Source organism: Enoplosus armatus, chromosome 6 (genome assembly GCF_043641665.1).
Source record: "Enoplosus armatus isolate fEnoArm2 chromosome 6, fEnoArm2.hap1, whole genome shotgun sequence".
Classification (NCBI taxonomy): Eukaryota; Metazoa; Chordata; class Actinopteri; order Centrarchiformes; family Enoplosidae; genus Enoplosus; species Enoplosus armatus.
Window position 1 is genome coordinate 3,088,564 of NC_092185.1, and position 20,577 is coordinate 3,109,140.

Genomic DNA, 20,577 nt, shown 5'->3' on the forward strand with positions numbered 1-20,577 from the left:
AGTGTCCCAGAAACACAAGTATCCCTTCAGGCAGAGGAACGGCTTATTGAAAGAACGAAACAGGCAGACTGAATCCACTGAATCATACAACATCATTTGGAAAGTAACAGCAGAAAGTGTGATAGACTTTTAAATAATTTTAGATACTCTTGTTCACTGTGAAATGATAGTCTTTGTATATATATATATATATATATATATACATATATATATATATGTATATATACTGTGACAAGACATAAAACAACAATTCAATTCTATACCTTTTCTTTTTCAGCAACTTCCTGCTTCAAACTGAACCAAACTTGCCTCTAGAAGAAGAGCAGAGCAACAACAACAACAACAACAACAACAGTCCTTGCTCAAAGGCAATTTGGCAGTGATCAGTAAGGAAAGGCAGCCCTCATCCAGTTCTGTCCAGACAGATCAGGGTTTGGACCAGGAACCAAAACTAAATTCCTTCAAAGCGACACAGCTCTTAACTCATCGCATCCTGCTAGTAAAAACAAAACCTCCATCTGCAGTTTGATAGTTTTGACTAATATTCTTTGTGCACATCCAATTAGAGACCAAGCAGCTTTGTTAATGGAGCGAATTTAATTGTGGATAATGCATATTTCTGCAGGTGTGCAGTTACATCCATACATAAAGGGAGACCATCAGAGATGCTTTCTGGAAGCATTGCACTTCCTCTTAACATCATGTAGCAAAAGTAATTTCACAAAATGTGAAAAACAGGTTATTTCCCAGCTCACAGGTAACCACCCAGAGGCACCACAATTCAAGTTATATTTGAAAAACTTAAAAAACCTCATGGTCTTTGAATAAAGGTGAACAGAAAATCTCACCTCAACACAATGAAACAGCAACAGCAGACGGAGAATGTGTTATTTCATTCTCTATCCAGGGAGTTACTCTTCATAAAGTCATTTTGCCTTTTCTCACCTACAAATGAAAACCTACATATGACTTCACAATAAAAGGACTGAATCACAGTCGGGACAACAGATCCCCGCGGCTGCAAATGGTGGGGGTCTCTTGAACACTTATGTGTGCGTGGTTAGATAAGAAATTATCCTGCCATGTGGTGAAATACTACTTTAATAAAAGTTTAACACTTCTCTAAAGGTTGGCTATCGTTTCCCTAACTCTAAATCTAACCCTCCTTTTGTTCAGGGGTACACATGTAGGACACACACCAGCAGGTGGCAGTACAGCACAACACTAATCCAGACTTTGGGTGACAGGAGTAAAAAGAAATGTCTTCCAAGAATAACCTTTAGATTTTCCTCCACCAAAATAAATCTAAAACTTCTCTCTGTATTGCGCCTGAATAATATGCAGTCAGAAAATTGGTCCCGGCCTTAATTCTAATAGGCAATGCTGTATTCCTCTCTCAGTGTTTTCCACGACCGGTTCATTTTAATCACATTCTGCAACCTGGTATACTCAAAGTGCCTGCTACCATTGACACTGACGGGCTGTCTGGATTAATTACCATGTCAAGCACGCTTAAATGCGATGCTGGCGATGACCATCCTCTAACTCTGAAAGGTCATAGGCGTCATCCCCACAACAGCCAGCTTGTGCTCATAAATAACCACGTATTTACAGTTGTTTTGATAGTAAATAAAGTCTGTTAGTTAATGAAGGAATTAACCTCAAGTCTTCAACTGTCACAATACTGATCCCTGATTGGACAGCACCTTCTCTGATTTCAAAATGACTAATTATGTACAGATGAAAACAACAATAAGGGTGGCCTTCACCACCAACATTCAAAAACAAGATCGGAACCTGCTTTCACTCTCAAGTTGATCGTCTGATCTATAAACACGCAGAAAGCCAGCAAAATAGCGACCAATAAATTGCCTCTGAAATGGCCACAAGTGTGGATGAGTGATGGAGCTGAACAGGTTGACTTACATTTTAGCCTAGAAATATAAAAATTCTAATGTTTTATCTTTGTATCAAAATCATTATAGAAAGATATTTAAAATGTATGTAAATATAAAAACAAATACAGATTGGGCCTTTGAATATATTTGACCATATGTCAACACGGAGCTCCAATGAATGGACCGATTTATATTTGGAAAATGACAAAGAAGAGTATATGAGTATTATTCTCTTGTTGGAACGCTTTCCCTTTGCAGAGGATTGGCCAAACATATGTGAGGACACAACTCTGGCTTCACAACAAGCCTCACATCGGAGGAGTGCAATTTATCATTATCTCAACATCAGAACAGATCTGTCAGTTTTTGCAAATTTGCAGGCCGCCTCAGCAGATGTCTATCAATATAACGACTCTCGTGACCCTGAAAAAGTTCAGGCTTAGTACGCCTCCCACATCCACGGGACAAATTACACCCTGCGTGAATTAATTCAACTCCATTAAAAACCTTCATCGACATCTGCCGTTGCAGCGATGCTCGGGCCGCTTGTCTTGGCCTTTCTCCAGCCGGACGCCTCCTCAATTTTACTTCAATTTGGAGCTGGTGGAGTTTGAAACTTCACAGTGGGATGCATATGAGTGTCTTCACTCCTGCCAAAGGAAAGTCATTCTCTCATCTGGACAGCGTTGCAAATTGTGTGAAAAAAAAAAAAAGCCAGTCCGATCAAGATAATGGCTTGTGAAGGAATGAGATTAGCTCCCTTTGTGAGGAATCTGATTGTGTGGATGGGACAGTGGCATAACAAGTGTGACCTTGTTGCAGGGGCCAGCTGAGAAAGTAATTAGTCCTCACATATGGGCAGCATTACCAAAGCCCTCAGCAATGGCAGTGAAGGGAGAAGCCATGTCGGAGCTGTTTATTGTCACAGGTAAGGCTGTCAATGTCAGTTGTGAATAATGGCCCCCGGTTAAGAGTTAGACAGCAGATAGAGACAAACTGCAAAAAAGAAGAGACTCACTCAGGTTTTAATTCCAAAATGAGACGAACACTTAGTGATGCCTGTTGATAGCGTCATTGTTTGCCATCCGAATTATCAGCTGACTATGTTGTCAGCTAAAATGAGATCTGATACCCTGGTTTCATACCTCTGAATAAATGACAAAACTGCAGATGTGAGTGGTGATTCAAAGAGGTTGTGTTTTTGCTCTGATGACCGGCTTTCCAGTCAGAGCCTTTGAGGGTGGGCCTACAGATGGTGACATTCAGTTTGGTTACTGTTCTTAATCACTGCTCATGATATATAAAATAAATAATAAATGAAACTTGAAACCCCCCCTTTGTTGTGAGCTCGGTTGGGTCAGGATGTTACAATCTTGCTCCTTTGTGCCTGTTCCTCATAAGAAAACATTAGACACATGCAAAAAATAGCCAACACAGAATGGGAACAGCACATCTTTCTATAATACTTAAGTTGCTGTGTGGTAGATTACACATTAATGTGGGAATATGCTTCAAACCTGATCCTTGTACTGACAGGACCCACATCATGTTTGATGCCATATGCCAAAACAACATTTTAATCACATGGATACAAAACAGTTGACACGCCGTAGGCCTGGACTGTTCAGGTCCCCTGGAGTTCTGGAGCCGCGGGGCAGTTGCTTTGGCTGGTTGGTAATCCATCCTTGCTGTAAGAATAATACACTACCTGGGCCAAGCAGGTACAATCTTCAATAAATCTTCTTAATTATTTGCCCGGAGTTAATTAAACACAGTGTCTCCTTTGTTTTCTTTAATTGTCAATATCGGAACAGTGATAACGCCCTCAGAGACATCTTGATAGAGCAAAACAATGCACTTGGTTGGGGAAACTCATGTTGCATCAGGACACCGTGTCATGAGTTATTGCTCATTAAACAAGCAAATTGTCATTGTATACACTTGATGACCGCCATTCTCTGTACACTGACACGAGTTATGCTAACTGTTCGCTGGCTGACACGACTTCATTGTTGACTGGAAATGACATCAGAGATACCTGACATGTCAGCCACTATTGAAGATGGCAAAATCAATCTTCCCCCCACAGAAAACAGCTAACAAGAAGGCAGCACCAGACTGGATCAATGACCGAAACTGCCATTCACTGTGAATGTCAGGCTGGACATTTGCTTAGCAGCAGCAGAATGGTACAGTCATTTTGGCATCTGAGATGTTAAGCAAATAAAGCAATGATCAGATACCATCTCATCTTTTTTTATGGGAGAAACTTGAGATTTTGGAGGAAGGGTCTGATATTATGTGACAAAGAGACCAACCAGCCCCGTAACAGCACTGCTGGCATTCCACTGGAGTTTGTCAGGTCTCATTTATATCTTTCTGAAACTGCTGACAAAACACATGTTTACATGTACACACACGCGTACACATGAATCAATGGCTCTGCCTGCGCAAACACGGCACGCATGTACACCTCCATTGTGTGGAGAGGCATGTAAAGCGAGGCTGATTCCCACAGACAGATCCCCCATTCTGTGGCATGCCCTGACATTATAAACAGGCTTCATGAAGAAGACGAGCATCAGTAATTGTTGCGAGGGATGGAGGCACAAGCAGTCGGTGCAGCGGGCCTTCAACTGGCTGATTGTGTCTCTTTGCCTGCCTGTGATAATTAAAATGACTCAACCTCCCCCCCGTTCCAGTCACAGTGGTGGCATCGCAAAGCGAGCAGCAGAGCTGTTATTGCTTGTCCTTCAGCTGAAAGGATCGCGTTGGCCAGAGAGCTGAGAGCTTTTGTTCTGAAAGCTGAAAAATCTGGTGTCCAGCCTGGGCGGTTTTTAGCAATGCGCCCTGGGAAATGAGTTATCTAAGCGGCGCATGCAAGAAACCCTGACATTAATCTTTAATTAAGGCCTTTACAATTTCGGACGACATGCCCGGGAGTAAGAGAGTTACTGTAGGGGATAGATATGAACAGTGGGCAGTGGGGAGGCCCAGGCAACATATTATATCTCGTGGTGAGCTCATTTTGTCTCATCAAAGTCAAGGATCCATTGATCTGCCAAGACGTTGCCTAGCTTTTCTTTTCAGCTGGATCACGAGGCACACTGTACGGTAAGCATGGCATTGAGACAGTCCTGTTTTTATCTTTTCCTTTTTGGGAAAATAGATAACAATCCCTTGAGGTAATGGTAGAGTAACATGTGCAGTGTGGTTGCTTTGTTTTGTATATGATGATCCAGATTGCTAGACTGTATTCCACAGTTCTTGATGAGAGTCTGTCTTCGGATAACTGTTTGCATGAACACATCAAGGTGACTGCTTCTGCTTCACACATTGTTTTTTCCCCTCTTTCTTTTTTGTTTTTTTGGTGACTGGTTGTGGATCTCTTGTTGAAAGAGCCAAGTGATAAACCTGATGGTTGAACCAGCATCCCACTGAAGCTTTTCTTGTTTTGTGACAGCTGCTGCCTTTGTGATGTTCCACAAAAAGCCCCTAAGACACAACCTGTTTCATTCTGGCTGAAGATTCACATGAAAAAAGACAAGTCTCCTATGAAACAAAATGGGACTTAGGTAATTGTTTTGATTACTCCTTTCCCTGTTCCCCGTAGGATGGAGGCATTACAAAGCTGAAAGACGAGGTTTAGGGAGGAAGGGACTGAGGAAAAGTGGCAGCACATCTCCCTGTGGCAAGATTTGTTCACTGGCAACAATGAGAGACAGATGGAACGGTGGTGGTGGTGGTAGCAGGAGAGAGGGGGGTGGGAGGTGGGGATGGGTCACACCTTTGTGAGGCAAAGCAATTGGGAGCGATTAAACCCTCATTCGCCGCAGGGACTATCCACTCTGAGGAAGGAGCTGGCTCCAACAGCGCCTGCAGCACTGTTCCTTTTATCTCCACTCCTCATGAAGACCCTGTAAACGCCATGGGAGTAGTTAATGTGAAGCACACAGTGTTCTGCTGGGCTGGTTCACTGTTAATGCTCAACATCACGACAGCAAATGAAAATGAAAAGAATTCTGAGGTTGTCTGCACCACTGCAATGGATCATCTATGCAATGAGAGTGCGGCTTAACCCGTGTAATTACACTCACGACCTACACAGTTATACTTCGTCCCTTTTTACCACATCCAACGGCTCCGACCTCCATTCTGCACATGTGCGGACTCCGCTTTACATAGTATTGATTTGCCACCACCTGGAAACAGACGATGATTGAATGCTTGACGCGCTTTCATCCTCGCCCTCGGCCATTTTCATCCCAGATTTGGCAGATAAGAATACATCCTTTTCCTTTCCCATCATGAAACTGGTTCAATACCCAGCGGCTCCGGCTGGCTCCGGCCTCTTGGTATCCACCGTAACTGGCTGCTCATCAGCCCGAGAGCACCTGAACGCTGAGGGGCCCCTACATCACCAGCAGACAGACAATCACAAGTTCCTCGCCAGGTTATTACGAGTCATTCATCACCTGCGCCTGCTTCGTGTTTCCCTGCCTTCAGCTTCGCTTCAACTTCAATACTTTTAAATCCCTATACTTACCCATTTGTCTGTTCATTGCACTTCTTTTCAGATTTTCCAACATGTCTTTTATCTCCCCACCTCCATTTCCCCAGCTTAGCCCCACCTCAGCCTGTGCACCTGGCTGTGCTGGAAACACACAGCAAAAAATGTGCTAATCAAAAGCTATTGACGGACTTTGATGCTGCGCTGGTGTGCGTTTCTTTGCGCCTGCACCTTGAGAGAAGAAGCGGCCAAACAAAATCAAACGGGCTGTGGTCATTGTTCCTTTGATTTGCTGCGCATATTGCTGCTAATAGACGGAAGGTGAATGTGAGGCGAAATTGAAATCCCACCTCGGGGGCAGATTCCCAGAGACGTGAGAGAGATCCACACAATCCCTATCAGCCCGGTATCATGTGGGGTTTGCCCTCCTATGCAGGTACGTGCTGGCAGCACCATGGCAACCACAGCAATCGATTGGCCGATGTCTCCCCCTGTGCACAGTGCAGGTCTTATTATGTGGGATATTGGTTTTTTTACTTGCCGCCCTGGCCCCTTCATAAGGCGCATTAGCTGTGGTTTCTCAGGTACCCGGCCGTCGTGTACGCTTACCTTCCATTTGGTTCTGGATGACTTTGAAGGACAGGAGATGGAGAGAGGCGGCGACGACTGTGACAAAACGCTCTCAGTCTCTGAAATGGTGTTGGTACTATGAAAGCCTGAAGGTGTTAAATTGAGTATGAGACTCGGCTCCATTATCAAAGTAGCCTTTATCAAACCTGCCGTGAAACCTCTCATAACTGTGATTCTGTTTACAGATCCTATAGTGTTTTTCTAAGTGTTTACATATTCATTTCATTTTGTTCTGTATTTTGTATTTCTTTAATGTGCTGGCATCGTTGTGAACATGCAAGAATGAAATAGCTCATTTTAGTTTGATGAAAGTGTTGAAATTTTTGTGATACAAGTTTTGCTCGTCAACAACGAGCTGGAATCATTGAAATACCATTGGGAATGATTTCCATCTAACTCTTTGCAAATGAAACTAATAAAAATCTCTCCTAACTCCAGGCCTTTTTTTGACAGGCTTCTGGCTTAATTGCTACATGCCTTAGCTAGACACGCCATTTATTTGTGTGTGGAAGTTCATTCTTGAGTCTTGGGAGTAAAACAAAGACAAAGACTTGTGAGCTTTTAATTTTTGACTGGGAGGGCGTGAAAGTCATCAGCCAGGAGTGAGAGGATGGACGGAGGCCGCTCATATCCAATGCAACTTCCACAGTTAAACGTACAGACCGTTAGAGCGGTTGATGTGGTAGAAGTGGAGATTATTTAGTTATATTATTACTACATGTTGTAGGGCACCTTTTATTACAAAAGGGTTTCATGTAATTTTGAGTTGTTTTTGTCAAAAGGTTTCCAACACGCAACAAATATCTGTATATGAACGGAGATGAACGGGTTACAGAGATATAAGACCATGTTGATGTAACATTATACTCCTTAGTATGGTCTTTGTGTGGTGGCAAATTTAATGATAAAAAGTCATTGAGTTAGCTGTACTGCGCCTGAGCCCCGTTTTGTTATTTATCTATTTTTTGCCTGAATTCGTCTACATTTTTAGTAAATCTGCAGTGGAAAGTCACGATGTGCCTCCTTTGCAATTCAAACATGAACGTACAGACATCAATCAACTCGATTACTTCAGATACTTTTGAAAAATGTGATGTTTGTGAGGCAAGATCTGAAGTCAGAAGGAGCGCTTTGTTCATACTTCCTAAATGGATTTATGGATGTTTATCCTCCGTGGACATTGGAGAGACTGCTATCACTGTAAAGAGTAAGTTTCACTGAATTCAGCATACATGCTCATGACATCTTAGCAATCACTAATTTATGACTGTGTGATTTTTTGACGCAAAATGCTCTGGGCACTGGAGGTTAAACAAGCACTTACCATACTGGTGCCAGTACTCAGGCAATAAGAAATATTCAGTAACTTGCATTAAATAACCTGTTTTATCAGCTGCACTCCTCTAGAATTCATTTGTGTCTGTTGTCCTCGTCAGCCATGTTCCCAGGTGTCTGACAGTCTGCTTTATATAAGAAAATGTATAACCCTTCTTCACAAATACACAAAGAGCATGGAGCTTTTAACAGAACAGTATCCCCCTCAAGCACCATCTCCACACCTTCATTAAGAATGCAGTTAAAAAAAAAGAAGCAGAAAGCATATGAATATTTAAATGAATAATGTATGTTTTTTGCTTTTGGCTACTGCGAGATCTGAGTCAAACAGGCTTGATCTCGCTGCAAGTTTCAAGGAACTGCAAATGTCAGTTACTTCTTCTTTTTTTTTCTTTAAATCTAAAATGTACGCCATAACTGTACGTTCTACTTTTATTTATAAACATATTTAACAGTGAAACAAAACATGTTCAGGCACAGACAGAGGGACGACATTTCTGATTCAGGGTCATGTAAATAGTGTTTTGCTTTCCTCAAGGCATTCAAACCAATATTCAAGCCCCGACACTGCAGACACATATTCAATAATTTGAGCTCTTGCACACAGCTCTGTCTCAGCAGTCAGACCACCACAAAGTTGGCATTCATTCATTTAATCTAGTTTCATTTTGAATACAATATATACAGTACAACATTTGAAATGATACGTGTAAAAAAATATATGTCATCTTACAATACAGTACCATTTAGAGAACCATGGAAAGTAAAACAGACACAGAAACAACATCTTAAACACACTCGCTCCACTTAACAATATACAGCACATGTGAACTCCGAACCTGTTGTAAGGTAGTATCGGTAGGCTTCTACATACAAACCCAGTACAATTTCATTAGCAGAAGCTGAACAATAATTCATAGATCCTGGTGTACAAAAGGAGTTGTTTTATCCACTGAAAATGCTTTTGTTCATGCACTTTGTACATGCTACACTGGAAGACAGCTCACATTTCAAATAACTCAGGATCCACACATCATATTCACATTCATCACTTGCTTGGAGCTTTGGGGAATGGACAAGCTCAGCCAATATAATCAAACAAACTTAGACAGTTACCTGCCTGCAAGTGACTACAAACCTCCGCCCTTTTCCTCACACAGATCTGCCGACGCAGTTAGCGCTTAATTCTTGATAAATAGACAGGGTCGATGGACATTTGCTATCTGCGAGGACTCAACAGGAGTTTCTTTCCCCAGTATTAAGTAAAAATGTTCAGAAGGACTCATCCTGTGCACACTGTTCACTCAAGGCCCTAGTACGGATTGAGGTTTCCAAACATGCTGCCGATAGCAAAGAATGCTGTGCGCAGCAGTTTGCTGACATCCAGTTGAGGAATTTATGCAGCTTTTGTTGTTATCCCCAAGATGTAAATCTGTCCATAAATCTGCAGCGTGCAGCTAGTTTTGGCTGGCATCTTATTTCAAATAAAGATCAGACAGCAATTTCTCCTCCAGAAACATCAGCCTCACAACACGGCTGTTCTACTTGGGCATGACGCGTATCAAAGCCATCCATTACACTTGTAAAACAGCTAACTGCCCTGCAGTGACATCATGTGTTTATAGCTCATAAGCAGGTAATTCTGGGTTGAATTGGCACCATGGTGTGCGTCATAAAGAATACTACACACGCAGCACAAAGCAGACTGTGTTTCCGAGCATCATCCATTCAAACGAGATCCCCTCCAAGGAGCTGATCCATGCAGGTCACGGAATCATTCACCAAAATGAATGGCGACATTTCAAGGGAAATGCTGAGGAAAAACAATAAGCCATATTGTGAGGTGGTGGGCATTCTAATTTCATTTCAGATAGCACATGGGGGATTTGCTGAGGAAGGATTTCGAGGTGTCGGTACAAGCCAATCTGCGAAAGGTCTCGATCTGTGACACTGAACAAGACCTTGAGGGAAAACACGGAACAGGTGGCTATTGCAACAGCGGAACAAAGCTTTACAAAACTGTCGCGGCATGCTTAATGACGATCTGCTTCCACCTCATGTTCCTAAAGAACGTCAGTGTTATGTAAACATTTACCTCTTTATTGCATTGTTGAGTGATTTCTTGACGCCATTTCAATGTAGAAACGAATCTGTCACTGAACATTGCTCACCGACAGATCACAATTACACGAACATGGAAAATGACACGGTTGTTTTCAAAGCACTCGTACCGAATTGCTTTGAGCATCGCGGTGATGATGAGTTAACATGTTGCAGCGTTCATTTTTAGCTGCTAAACAACGTGAAGCAAGGTGGGGGAATTTTAGAAGGATCTTCAAAGGAAAGCCAAGCAAGTTTCCCCAAAGCAGCAGCAGACTGTATGAACCGAGAGCAAAGATCACAACGAGGCAACCGTGTAGGAGCAGAAACATTGGAGCTGTGAGAGCGCAACATTGGGGAAAGAACGAATTGAGATCCTATAGCTTCAGGGGAGATGTTGTTTTGCTGGTGTAGAGAGTGAGGCAAACACAGACCAATTTACTGGGGGAAAATTGTGCTGTGGTGGAGAAAAAAAAAAGAGACCTAAGAGCAGACCTGGCCCATTCTTCACTGTGCAATCTAATCTCAGCTGTTGGAGAAGATGGGTGAAAACAAACATTGTTCTCCTGTCAGCAAGCCTGACGGAACATACAGTGCTAGTAGAAGAGCTCAGCCCACTCACACACCTGCCTCAAACACAATGAAGAAGATGATTAAACTGAGAAAGAATATTTAAAACTGAAAAGGTTTTAGGTGTGACATGATGAATATTCAAGGCAACAATGGCCTCTGATACTTTCCCGGTGGGTTTTCATGGAGGAAATTAATTAAGGATCAAATGGTGACATTCTCCGAGGATCCCAGGACTACACTCAGCATCAGTTATGAAAAACTGCTGAAGACACAGTAGCTTCAATTTGATGGTATTTTCAATGAGAATGTGTTTCTAAAAGATTACTTACGCTTCATAACTGCTATCCTTTTCCCCCCATTGATAAATAATTAGTGGTGCATGATGATACTTAGAAAAGCAACAGTGGTCAATTGTACTAAAATGATGACAACTGTGGTCAATCAGGTGCTAACTGTGAAAGTGAAATTTGTCTTCGTTCCTCACTTGAAGCACTTTTCTGAAGAGCCTGCATCATCCACTAATGATTTACAAATATGTCGTGACGGTAGGGCTGGGCGATACAGTCGAAATGAATATCATGATATCACAACATGGCAGATGTATGCAAAAACACATTTAAAATCATACAATTGAGGTAATGAAATGTGTTCGACAGACAAAAACTCTTTAAATTTATAAAACAAAAACCTTCAGTAACTTGAATTACATCTTGTAACATTAAAGAGTAAGACTTTCGTGATTCTATATATTTGTTATTGTCTACAAATCCCATGAAAAAATGTGGTTATCTCTCTGTTCTTTCTGAGATCCTTACTCTGTCTGTGCCTCTCAGCTCCAAGCCCATTCATTCCTACTGAAAACGTAAATCTTTAAAATATAGTTTGACTTTTTGGAAAGGCTCTGTAATTTCCTAAAGCAGTTGTAGCTTTTAGTTAGTTACTCAAACAGGAGCAAAAGGCATTTTCAGGGGCTATTTTCAGCTGCGTATTAATACACAATTGTTTGAATTTACAGCAGCAGGACGATGAATGAGGGGTTGACTCCAAATCAACTGCAACTGTTTATTGTAATGAAGTAACCCAATGAAACGGCTCACTGATTTGAATAGTTTTTGGACAACAATGGAGGTCTATGACACAGAGGAATAAGATATTTCAGACTTTGTCAACACCTGTTATTAGGATTAATTAATTGTTGGTTTTGGTCTTTTAATAGGATTTGTAGACAGTAAATTTAGAATATTGTCAGCCTTATCCTGTACAGAAGAACGAAACAATAACAAATTGATTATGTCATTGTAATACAATATCACTTTAAGCTGGTAAAACATAATACTGAATTATCGCCCAGCCCTATGTTAAGGATAGCTATCAAAAGCTGAAATAAATAAAGTCTTATGGAACATTTAAGGAAACATATGTTCACAAATACTCTGAGGTCAGTTGAACAGTCCTTAAGAATGACTGGGAAGATGCTCCGCTAAGGTTACAACTTGCAGGTATAAAAAACTATATATTGATTTGGCAATCAAAATGAGTATAATAAATACATACAAAATGGATAAATAAACCTGGAAATACATACATTAGTAAATGATAATAATAAAAACCTTTGCCTCTATGACATACTAAGAGTCTTTATGTATAGTCCTCATTGGCTGGGGGGTTGTGTAGTCCATAAACTTATACTTCTAATAATGAGCCATTCTTTCTGACTGGCTGTCACCACAATGCGCACACACTCAATGTCAAAGGCAATTTTGTGGTCTACATCTTGAACCTCAATGTTGCCATTTTTAAACTCCCCTAACGTGATATAAGAGGAACACTGTTTCCCTTTTTTGGTCCCAACTAGTTTCTCTCCTACTTCCAAAGCTCCGTGGTGAAGAATGTCATTCTGACGGTCGTCAGAACCAGTAGCAATCTTAATCTTACTAATTTTGGTAGATTTGTTAAAGACTATGACAAAGAAGTCTCCTGTGGAAGGAGGCTTTCCCCAAAAGTATTCGTCCACGGTGCTGTACGCCTTGGTGGCGTCGTAGTTCTCAAAGACGTTGATGTTTGTGTAAAGGTTGGCAGGAGGGTTGTCAGGAATGTCTATGGAGTCTTCCTCGAAGTCGTCGTCCTTCAGCTTGTTCTCTGCTCCTTTGTAAGAGGAGTAGTAGCCCATGTGCTGGAACAGCGAGGGCTTGAAGCGGATCACGTCCTTCTGGGCCAGCAGACCTCTGAAGTGGATGAGCAGCCAGTCGCAGGGCATTTCCTGGTAGAACATGAGGAGGAAATGAGCCAGACGGGGCAGGTCTTTGGAGTGGTACAGCTTCCCGATGTAGCCCAGCTTGGAGAACTCCAGCATCACCCAGTAGGAACCTTCTCTGGAGGTGATCACCTTCTTCAGCGCCGTCAGGAAGTTCCTGGAGCAGCGCACGTCGTCCTCTAACATCATGTAGAAGTGAGAGAGGTTTGTGCAGAAGTTGAGGAGGAAAGCGTAGTCCACGTTCTGCTTGGAGCGGAACCGGACCCGGTCCTCCGGGTCGTTGTAGTTCCTTTTCAACCCATCTAAAGATGGATAGTACTCCTCAGGGGCCTGGATCACCAGGAGGCGTCCAGCTATGATGTGGTGAGCAAACTTCCTGGTGATTTCCTGCACCAGGTTCTCACACCAGACGAGGTCAAAGTCTGCCAGGTGGACCACAACCACAATCTCTTTCAGTTCCTCGTAACTGGACTGATCAAAGATGGATTTGATTGTTTCCAGAAGGTAGTTTCCTCTTTTTCTTTTGACTGATGACAGTCCAATGGTAAGATACTCTGTGAACAGAAATGACCATTTCATATGATCATAATGTAAACAGAAATGCTCACAAACGCCCAATTTTAAGTATATTACATAGACATGCAATGACGGGTTGGAGAAGATGAATGATTTCAATCTCAAGACTGTTCCCCAGAAAATAAATTCACACTTTAGCTGTAATTTAGGGCGTGGATGTTCTTTCTTCACCTTGAGAATAGTAGTTTGACAATATAATCTTAACTTCAGGTCCAAATACTCACTTTTTTGGGACTTTCAACCACATCTCGCAGTCTTCTTGAGCTGATCTTACATACATAACATACTGTTATCAAGTGACCAAAGTCCCATACCTAGGTCACATGATGACGCCTGAGCAAAGTCTACCCTCTACTGAAGACTGTGAGATGCAGTTAAAAGCTCTGGAAACAGCCAGTGAGTTAAGATTACATTACGTCAAAACTGTAATATAACAATAAAGTCTGAATACCACAAAATGATGAATGTGAGGAATTGCTGTAAATAGTCCTGGTAAACATTTTGTGGCTCAGACCTCCGATTAGAGCTTTGTGTTCATTGTTGGTGAAAGAGTCAAAAACGTTAGGTGACTAAATCAGGGTATGGTTGAGAAGAGCAGTGTGTTTAATTTTGAGGTAAAAAAAGTATCTGGAGCCGTTGCATTAAATTGCTGTGCTTTAAATCCCCACGTCACAGATGTTAAGTTTTATCTCAACTCACGAGTTACTGTAACTCCCCAAAAGCTCATGAAAATAGTGTCGGTGTAAATTCTTCTTTAAACAAACGCTAAACTTACTCTTGCGGTTCAGCGGGGTTCCAGCGAGATAACGATATGTGACATTAATGGTTCCAGAGAAATTACTGAGGTCTCTGAAGGTGTGAACGTATCGCTCTGAGTTTGGAGGGTGGGCGGATGTTTCCCTAAGCTGCCTTTTATCCCCTTCCTGGAACACAACATGAAAAACACAACATTACTTTACATTCACATTCACAGTATGAATAATAGAGAAAAGAAACACGTCATAACTAATGCAGAAAAGGGACAGACGTCATCTTGAAAATTTCAATTTATACTGTTAATTATTCAAATAAGAGGTAAACCAGACTTTTATTGTCTTAAACTTGTCTCTAACATCCTGTACAACCTTTGAACAATATGTGTTTTGATGTGGCTAAGCTAACCCTCGGCGTTTGGAGACAAAGGGAATCTTAAAACCTCTCCAGGCAGTTTGCATAGCCGAGCAAATGGACTTGAGAAGAGCACCAGAGAGCTGAACTATCTCTTAATAATTTAAATAACAAACACTAATAATGTACTGTGATCACCAAGTCTTGATGGCATCATGAATAAGAAATAAATCATCTGGATGATTTCAACTTGGGTCCATGTTATGAAAATTTAAACACGTTTCCTTTAGAAACAAGCAATTATGAAAGGGACAACATGGGCGGAGCGAACAAATACAAGAACGCTTGTCGGGGGTTCAAAAGGATAGTTGGTCAAATTTGTTGCTCAGACATTAAGAAGGAACACAAATACTAAGTGAGTACTTAATCTAAATTTCTAATTCGGGAAATGCCTGCTAAAGACATACACAACACAAATGTACTAACCAGCACGTAGCCATCTTCAATGTAGAGGTTCAGGAAGAGGAGGAAGGTGATGAGGAAGCCAAGGAAGGGAATAGTGGAGCGTTTCCTCAGACACCTCATCTTGTCCAGGGATTTCCACACCAGCCTCATGCTGTACACACTCCCACTGGGATCTGCAGGAGAAGAACACGAGAAACGGCGCGTTGGACCGGCTTGCTTTGAATGTCGTTATCAAGCATCAACAGATTGTGGGGGAATTAATTTTAGGACCATATGACCATGTATGACGTGATTATCTTCCTCTAGCATCGTAATTATTCTTCAGCAGACTAATGATGTGTGATAGAAAGGCAAATCACATGAGAGAAACGAAAGGCACTGTAGGACATCAAGGATAATGACAAGCCCAACAATGGATTACTGATATGAACTAATAACAATGAAAATATACACCAATTGGTAGATGAATGTATTCAATGCATCCACATCCCCCAACCTACTGGTATATTTAGCTGTTCAGTGATGACAGCCAGCATTTCAATACATTCTTATGGTCAAAAAGAGATGCTTCTGTCTGCTCTTATCAGCGAGCTTACTCCTCTTTGTTTTGAAAATGTGACTTTTTCTATTTATAGATTACAGGCCACCATCACTGAACAGAAAGGTCAATTCAATTTTCAGTTCCGTTCACTTTATTTCAGGTTTGTGGCCCAAAGAAGAAAAAGATACCAGAGATAACAGGTTAAAGATGAGAGGAAAAAGAGACCCAAAGGTATCCCACTTACAGTTACATAGAAAAAAAGCAAGCTGGAACCTGTTTGGCATTTTTGCTTGTTGATCGATTATCACATTATCAATAAATGTTTTGTCACTTAAATGTTTCTTTCTTTCTCACACAGTCTTGCAAAAACTCACAAAGGTGATATTTGCAGGCTCAATTAACATTAACATTACATTTCCCTTCCTACCGGCTGTCAGAAGATAAGGCCAGAAACCCGGCGTCAAACAGTAAATTGATTTATTGATTGATTTACAAGTGTTAATAAATGATGTGTGAAGTGTTTTTCTGTCTCCAACACAGAGAAAACAAAGGAATCACAAAGTCTATCCGATGTCGACAGCTAAACTTGTAAATCTGCGGAGCTTATGAGCAGCAATGAAAGCTACACCATACGCAGCTTTCAGCTAGAACAGAATGATCAGGCTCAGGCACAACAGGATTGGCAACTCCTCATAGCTACAACTGAGACTGACGGAGAGAGAAAAACACCATAAACAGCAGCAGCAGAAGTAACAGCCTACAGATGTAACAATGGCGTTGGTCTTTTCTTTGCCAGCAATTAGGCATCAGCGTGTGCTTTTGTTCCACTGCTGCAAAACCCCAGAGAAGCCTAATAGAATACAAATTACCTCTAAGCTCAGTTCAATGACCATACACACATCGATCACTCGCACCAGGAGTCGGCTTCACCTGGGATTCGGCTAGTCAATACCTCTTTGTGCACACTTGAAAACTGAATTTAACATATCCATCCGCTGAGGCCTGTTCTGTTTCAGTTCATTGTGGTTTAATGGGGCTGCCAATTATGAGCAATTACAATATTTAGAAATGATTTTCTGTTTGCACAGTAACAAATCAAATAAGCACAACTACCTACACTATATGAACAAATCTGCTGTAGTTGTGAACTGCTTAATGGCAGCAATTTTCTGCTCTTTCCTAATAAGCAGTTACGGTTCGATTTTTTTTCACAAAACTTAAACTTGCTGAAAATCTATGAATGAACCAAACAACAAAAACCATTAAATAAGTTACCAACACACAGACTCTTTTGACCAATGTATAAGCACTATTTCAGTGTTCAGCAGTTCGTTTTTATTTCATTTTTTATTATGGAAATGATAGCGCACTGTATAAAAAGAGACCTATTTACTTTTTGTATTTAGTTACAGTTTTCTTTTGTAAGCAGCTAATGTTGGGATTATTTTTGATAAATTATCGGGTAAATGTTGAGGTAATTTGGGTGTAATTTCAAAGAAATTACAAATACGTTATTATCTAATTATCACCTACTTATCATGAAATTTGCGGAGCTGTAAAATGAAGCGTTACCATTTTATATCCACTACGTCAATTATAAATTCAAAGAAATAGTATTTAAGGCATGTGCCACATGTCTGTTTGTGATGTAGGTGTGAAATAAAGATTTTTTTAACATGATATCTAAACTAAAAGGTGCAGCTGCTTCCCAAATTTTAAATCTTGGCAGCACAGAATTCAGTTAAGTCAGTATGAAGTGTTTATAACAGCCTGCACCTTTTCAACGGATTCTCTGAAAATGTGTGTATAACAAGCCAACTCACACACACAAAAAGAAAAAAATATCATCCGTAGCACAATACTACAAACAAACAAACAGCTGCTGTGCCTTCCATTTCTTAACTTCTTGTTACCCTCTGCCTAACAAGAACCTTCACATTTAATAGTCTGACAGATTGAGGAATGAACCGCAACCTGTTACGTCGAACTTTGGGACGTCTATTAGATGGCAAAAACTGATATTCCCCAAATAAAACGTGAGAATCTGATGCAGTGCTACCAGCTAGAGTCAACATTTGAATAGTATCTGCAGTTTCAAAATGTTATGGTGTCCCACCCATATTTAATCATATTTGTAAGAATAGACAGTCTTTGAGAGCTTTGTGTTACCAACAATGTGTCCACACAGACAGAAAGACAGGAATGCCCTGAATACCATGGCATGACACACAAATTCAGTTACTCTAACTGTGTAACACTATTGCTAAAGCAGAATATGCTGCGTTGTCTCCCATTATATGGGTGGCTTGTCTCCAGTAAATTGCAGAGTTCTGCAGGAGAAAGCTGAGTGCAGCATGACGATGAGAAGAATCATTAGGGCCACTTTGGAGGAATCTCAGCTGATGGTTACAAGTACAGGAGTCCTCCTGACACCACGGCCGAGGAAACTCTTGCCTCTCAGCGCCTGCCTCATCTTCTTTTGAGAGAACTCAGCAGCAGCTCCTTCCTTTTGTCACAAACACACGCTATGTTGAGACACCTGACCTACAATAAAGCTAAATAGTATTCTTTGCACGATCCAGTGGGAAGCAAACAATTATACAACGTTTCTGCTTTGTTTTGGAAGGAAGTTGATCTCTCAGAGTGGAGTTTTGAGTGTCTATTCTGATGATACGAGACAAAGGGAGGCGCCTCTCTTCTTTCAATAATTCAGTATGGGCTCAGAGCAGGAAGAGCATGAGATGCTCATGCTGCCAAAAGCACAGCTGGGAAACATGCTCGCTTCTCCTACTCCAGATTTAACAGACTGAGATGCACGGCAGAACACCTAAAACATCACCGTCCCTATTTCCAGCCGACTGTATATTCTTGGAACATGCCAGGACGTGGAAAAGGTATGTGTGGCTATATGGAGGACGGCAGCGTGAATTCCCCCCGAGCATCCATTACGACGAGGGAGGCATGTGTGTGTTGTTGTGTTCATTCTTGTGGCATGAATCCAGAGTGGAACTGCAGCAGTGAAATGGACTAAGTGTGTTTTAATGGGTGTGTCATCCTGGCAGTCACACACTCCCTCAGATGTCCCCAGCACCATTTCAGGACACAGCACACTTCCAGCAGGCCGGGGCTGTTAAATATCCATTATGCACTGTGTGTGTGTGTGTGAACTGGACCAAATAAACCACAACACTGCCTCTCTGCTCGCTTACATCCAGCAGCGCGCTGTGCACTTAACTTGTATCAGCTGTCTGTCCCCAACTCCTTTTGAAAACTGTGCTCTCAGTAAGAGGTTAAATCCTGTTAGATTGACATAAAGGGAATGTGGCTGGCAGCAAAACTGTGACAAAATGCAGAGTGTACAAGCCGTAAGGACCTCGTAAAATCAATTTGATTTTCATTCTTGTGGCGTGAAAAATGTGAAATTTTTGTATTCTTGTATTTTAATTCAATGGGCTCTGCTATTTGTTGTCATTTACACTTTTATTTATTTATTCATTCATTTATCAATTTATTTATCTTTTACCATTTTGGCTGTAACAAGCAGTCACACCCTGCCAGGAGACAGGATTCCTTGTGATTGTTGCTGCAGTTGCTCCTGGAAGAGATAAGATAGAAAATACGCCCAGAAAGCCTTCAAACATCCTCTAAGGAAACTATCACCTGGTTGTATCACACCATGACTGGTGCACTGGGGTTTGGAAATGGCTCTCAGCTGGAGATCTTATGCCCGTCAGTCCTTGACGTCACAGCAGGCTGAGAGTTATTATGTTGCTGTGCAGAAAGATGACCACACGAGGGAGTGAAAAGGAGAAACGAGGGAATTGGAAAATTACGTGAAGAGCTCTGTTTAAACAAGGACCATGATGAAAATGAAAAATGTATGTTCAGGATGTAGAAAGTATAATTTCATACTCACACTATAACCTATTTTTAGGGCTGCAATTAATTACTATTTTCAATATCATCCTATAAATTATATATTTTTATTTAATCATTTAATCTTTAAAATATCCAACAATAGCGACACGTTCCCAGAGCCCCAAGTGGTGTCTTCACACTGCTCGTTTTGCCTGACCAACAGTCCAAAACCAAAAGATATTTCATTTACCATCATAAAAAACACAGAAAATCAGCAAAATCACATATTTGATGAATAAATAATGGCATCATCTACGATCATTTCCACACTAGATACAGTACAGTATCTTTGAGAAAGTAGGACTACGTTTTTATACGTCTTGTTAGCAATATTCCATTTTTTTTCCTGTGTTCCAGGCAAAAAGTACCTTGGCAAGCTATCTCTGGATTCATCCTCAATGTCCTCCATGCTTCTCTGGCAGCCGATATGAGATGACTGATCCAGGAATTGTCTTCCTTTCCCCTGCTACACCCTCTACCTCTAAATGTGAAATCTGACGGAGGCAGACTTCAAATGGAAAACAAGGAGCTCCCCAGTGAGGAGAAGGCAATTATGGTCTGGCCTGATGTGCAACCTAATGCCAAGAATTCTATATCTCACCAAAAAAACAGAACAAAACAAAACAAAAGGCCTTCCATTCCCTCTCCATTCGTAATGGCTTGATTGCTG

General features: G+C 41.3%; 1 protein-coding gene across 1 annotated transcript; it reads right to left on the minus strand.

The window, feature by feature from the left end:
- Positions 1-12,697: 12,697 nt before the first annotated feature.
- On the minus strand, positions 12,698-20,300 carry mgat4c (mgat4 family member C). Its single transcript, XM_070907864.1, has 4 exons — positions 20,276-20,300; positions 15,470-15,621; positions 14,652-14,799; positions 12,698-13,854 (listed from the first exon to the last, which is right to left on the minus strand). The coding sequence occupies exons 1-4, from the start codon at positions 20,298-20,300 to the stop codon at positions 12,698-12,700; spliced, it is 1,482 nt and encodes a 493-aa protein (XP_070763965.1).
- Positions 20,301-20,577: the final 277 nt, after the last annotated feature.

Coding starts and splice junctions, on each gene's coding strand:
- mgat4c (XM_070907864.1), bottom strand. CDS start 20,300: ATGAATCCAGAGATAGCTTGCCAAG. Junction 15,622..20,275: donor TCCAGAGATAGCTTGCCAAG/GTACTTTTTGCC, acceptor CTTCTCCTGCAG/ATCCCAGTGGGAGTGTGTAC. Junction 13,855..14,651: donor AACCCCGCTGAACCGCAAGA/GTAAGTTTAGCG, acceptor TTCTGTTCACAG/AGTATCTTACCATTGGACTG.